The sequence below is a fragment of the Tamandua tetradactyla genome, chromosome 8 (assembly GCF_023851605.1).
Source record: "Tamandua tetradactyla isolate mTamTet1 chromosome 8, mTamTet1.pri, whole genome shotgun sequence".
Taxonomy (NCBI): domain Eukaryota; kingdom Metazoa; phylum Chordata; class Mammalia; order Pilosa; family Myrmecophagidae; genus Tamandua; species Tamandua tetradactyla.
The window spans coordinates 14,875,280-14,879,818 of NC_135334.1; the positions used below are offsets into that span (position 1 = coordinate 14,875,280).

The window sequence follows — 4,539 nt, forward strand, 5'->3', positions numbered from 1 at the left end:
ATTGCAATAGACTTTTTCCTTAAAAAAATAGTAAATAAAATGTACGTATTGAAACAATAAATGTTTACACTGAAAAGTGAAAAGAAGATGGTAGACTAAAAATTCTTCAACGTAGACTTTAGAAGGAAAGAAGAAGAGATGCAGGAAAAGAATAGGAAGAAGAAGATGAGGAGAGGCAGGTAGAAGAGAAAAGGACACAGCAATGGAAGTAAGGACTAAAACAGCACCACTGGTTCTGTTCTGTGTGTTATTCTCTTCAGGGTTTTCTTGAGAGCAGCTTTGACATCCTTGTTCCTCAGGCTATAGATAAGGGGGTTCAGCATGGGCACCACATTGGTATAAAGCACTGAGAAAAATTTCTCCTGACCCAAAGACCCAGCAGATGATGGCTTGACATGAGTGAGCAGCCCAGATCCATAGAAAAGGCCAACAGTAATTAAATGGGAGCCGCAGGTATTGAAGGCTTTGGACCAGCCCTTAGCTGATGACATGTGAAGGACATTGAAAAGAATCATAGCATAAGAGATAAAGATAATTATACTTGATACTATGATAACTGTACCCGCAATAATTGAAGCCACAATCTCATTGGTATATGTACTGCTGCAGGAGAGCTGGAGCAAGGGAAAGATGTCACACATGTAGTGGTTGATGATGTTGAAGTCACAAAACTTCAGCTTCATCATGCACCCTGTGTGAGCCATCGCAACAACAGACCCCATCACGTATGAAGCAGACATCAGCAGAGAACACATCTGAGGGGACATGATGATGGTGTACAGTAGGGGCTTACAGATGGCCACGTAGCGATCACAGGCCATGGCTGTCAGCACATAGCACTCAGAGCTGACAAAGAAACAGAAGAAAAATAACTGAGCCATGCATCCTGCAAAGGAGATGACGTTCCTCTCTGAATTAAAGCTCATCAGCATTTTGGGGGTAAAGACAAATGAATAGCAGAGATCAATGAAGGACAGATTAAAGAGGAAAAAGTACATGGGGGTGTGAAGGTGGGAACTGAAGCAAATAAGATGCATTAAAATTAAATTCCCCACTACAGTGACCACATGGTTCAGCAAAAACAGAAAAAACAGGGGCAACTGAATCTCAGGTTTGTCTGTTAATCCCATAAGGATAAACTGAGTCACTGAAGAGACATTTTCCACAGCCATTTTCTTCATGGGCATGATCTGTAGAGCAGGAGTAGAGGTGAGCTTAGTGATGTACAATCAATCTTATCCTGCAAAGGGAGATCTGGATCAGCAGGGTTACAAGATCAAGGTTTTTTGAAGACACAGGGTGAGACATCCATGTAACTGACATCCTGAGGAGATTCCCCAGGACTGAGAGTCCACACTGTTCTTCCTTCCTCTCTTTCCCTCTCTCAGAGTCTTGGTCATTGTGCAGAGGAGAATGAGGAGAGTGCTGGTAGACCTCCTAATGCCTAATTTCCTCCCTCTGACATGAGCTCCTGCCAATCTCATATCAAAGGCTGGAGTGCTCCCCTAAAATTCTTGTCTTATATAGTTGTAGGTTTGAAGGAGGTTACTAAATCAGAGATGATTCCTTCACCTGGAGACCTCACTGACACTGGACTTGAGGGTTATTCATCTCTACCATCGTGAAGCTGACAAGGTTTCTGACAATGAAGGAGGCAGTAGCCATCAGCACTGTCCTGAGTCTTTAACATTCTAGAAGAAGTATTTTTTTAAAGAAGTTGTAATTTCTACTTTTAATTTGTCCAGAAGGTCCTGTTTACTTGTGAACAGGAAAACAACCTTATATGAGCCTAAAGAACAATCATCTGGCTTCAGTGAGAATGTTTTTCCTGCATCACATCCTATGGCTTGGGGAAGATTAATTAGAAGTACAGAAAATTATCCTCTCCCACATGATTTCTTTCAGTTTGATGAGCCTCTTGAGGGTAGAAATTTCTGGGCCTGTGATTACATCCTGTATCATCGAACAGGATCCTCTGGGACTCAGTGTTCTGCTCAATTTATATATCATATAATGAATTCCTAATCCCCACTGCAAAGAACTGATGGCCCCTTGGTTGTTCCCCTGTGCATCCACTGGATACCAAGTGCAACTCTAAGGGAGGTCCTTGGAAATAGTCACTTGCCATTTTTTTTTTTTCATTTGATTGCTCTTTCAGCCATTTTTAATTTACAGTTTGTGTTCAATGCAAATCAATTCCATAACATGAGAAGGTACTATGAATCAAAGCATAAATACACAAACACAATATACAATCCAAAACAAGATGTATAGCATTCAAATATGCAGTAGAAGGGAATGTTCATTCACACACACAGTAGCTTTAGACCTGTTGGATCTGGTTTTTCCCTGTGGGTTTCTAAAGAAAAAAAAGATGGAAACAAATGACTGGCTATCAAGACTTCTGTGGTCATATTAGATACTAGGACATCTAAGCATCAGTGTGTGACCATGCGAACAAAAAACTTCATGAGAGTATTTATTTTTAAAAAGGTTTCTGTGCATTTAGGCAGTTGTAAAAGATTTACTTTCCAGAATCAAGCCAATTTTAGGCTTATGACCATGTTCTAACTATCTAAAAATATTAACTGATAAAGAAAGTGTTCCAAATGTGGCTATTCTGATTCATAGTTAAAAAAAGTATTTACAGAAAGCGTATAAAAGTTTTTGTGAATTTAATGCAGGATAGGTTCCAGTCTTCACTTCCCAAATACTGGATTTACATTATTTTTGGCTCCTTCACATTTGCCTTTTAAATTTCAAGACCTATCAATTTTACTTTCAAAACAGATCATTTATTAAATTGTAAATATACTCAACATATGCAGAAACAAAAAAAGCAGAATTCTGAAATTGGCTGAGGTCAATGCATTTCTACTCTTTGGAATCAGTTTAGCTAAATGAATCTGGTGCTGTTGTTGGATGGGAATGTGATAAGAAATGCCTACCATTCGATTTTATAAATGAATAAGCAAGATTTATTCATTATGCTTACATTGTGGGGTAGATTCCAATACATCATTGCCTGGCACATGTCAATTACAACAATGTCAAATCCCAAGCCTCAGAAATAAGAACTGAGTTCCCAAGAAAACAATGATAGCTGAACAATGTAAAACTTTTATCTAGAGTTTATCAGCATTAAATTAGTATTGGTGAAACAATACATGGAGAATGTACAGTAACACCTGGAGGTTCCGTCTAATGTACACATAAATAGAATCATGGGAGCTTTTATATTACCTAATCATTTCATGACCCTATATATTTAATGTACCAAATGAAAACTGAATCTCCATTCCACACCCCATTGTTTCTCTTTGGATAAGAGAAAATCTATTTGTTTTTCAAGGTAGAGTTTTAAGTGTCCCTATTTCTTAAGTCACATTCAAGGAAATAATCTCTTCATTTTGGAAGTTGTCTCTTTTCATCTTCTACATGAAACTCCAGCAGACTTAATATTGGCATTCATCATCAAGTCAAATCCTTCACATGTTCTTCAAACCAGTCAAATTTGGGATTCTCAACATTTTCTGCATCAATTAAGGTGTGGAATCAGTAGATTCAATGAAGACCTGTGTTCTCGCCACACTGGACTTTAGATGCCATTTGGATTGGGTTCAGAAGATGGGGAAGCATAGATGTTTCTTGATCTGAGTCTCTTAACAGTAGAGATGTAAAAGAGAGAGTGAGACCATGAGGAGGCTGGCTGTAGACTGCAGGACACTGCCGCTTCCTGGGGTGGTGGCATTAGCTGAAGTTGGGGCAGCCAAGGTACTCTGGGAGGAGTTACTTGAATGTGGCATGGGAGTTGTTTGATTTGAATAAATCTGCGTGGGTAAGAGCAGCGCCAGAAGCAGCAGCCCCAGTCCGAGCCTGGCCACCATCGCTTTGCCCATGTCCGCTCCGTCGGCGCGCTGCGAGTCCGGCTGGATGCTGGGTGTGTGGAGCACCACTGGCTAGGGGCGGGCACCGGCAAGGTCGTCACTTGCCATTTTTAATACTCTTCTACAAATCTCTGGATTAAATGAATGAAATAATAGATCATTGCTTTAACACTATACATGCTTATAGATTTCAACTCAGTGAAGTGAGGAGATGAAGTTCGTAAATGGACTGAGTTTAACGAACAATTCTCAAGTTCTTAATTGTAAAATTTTGAATGAGCTATGGAATTTCACTGAACTTTGTATCTGTATCTATAAAATGAGAATAAAAAATGCTATCTTATAAGGCTGCTATGGCTATTAAATGAGTTAATTCACATAAAGCATTTGGACCAGGTCTGGCAAATGAAGAGAGCCTGATAAGTCTTAGCTTCCTCTTCCTTTCTCCTCTGCCACATTCACATATATAAAGAGATTCTGAACCACGACAACTATATGCATTTTGTACATTAAAATATGTGTTGCTGTAGTGGGCTATGTATATATTTTATGAGGCACAGCATCCCTGGCCTCTACCAATTACATACTAGTATTCTGTCCCTGCAACCATTCACTCTGCATTCTGAAAATAAAAATTTCTGGACCTAAATGT

The 4,539-nt window shown here is 39.3% G+C and overlaps 2 protein-coding genes across 2 annotated transcripts; both read right to left on the reverse strand.

The window, feature by feature from the left end:
* Nucleotides 1-215: 215 nt before the first annotated feature.
* LOC143644990 (olfactory receptor 8C8-like) lies at nucleotides 216-1,190 on the reverse strand. The gene has a single exon (XM_077114667.1). It carries the CDS (start codon nucleotides 1,185-1,187, stop codon nucleotides 216-218), a length of 972 nt encoding a protein of 323 aa, XP_076970782.1. The 5' UTR covers nucleotides 1,188-1,190.
* A 957-nt stretch (nucleotides 1,191-2,147) lies between these two features.
* Nucleotides 2,148-3,976, reverse strand: CD24 (CD24 molecule). Its single transcript, XM_077111979.1, has one exon. The coding sequence runs from the start codon at nucleotides 3,897-3,899 to the stop codon at nucleotides 3,663-3,665; it is 237 nt and encodes a 78-aa protein (XP_076968094.1). The 5' UTR covers nucleotides 3,900-3,976; the 3' UTR covers nucleotides 2,148-3,662.
* Nucleotides 3,977-4,539: the final 563 nt, after the last annotated feature.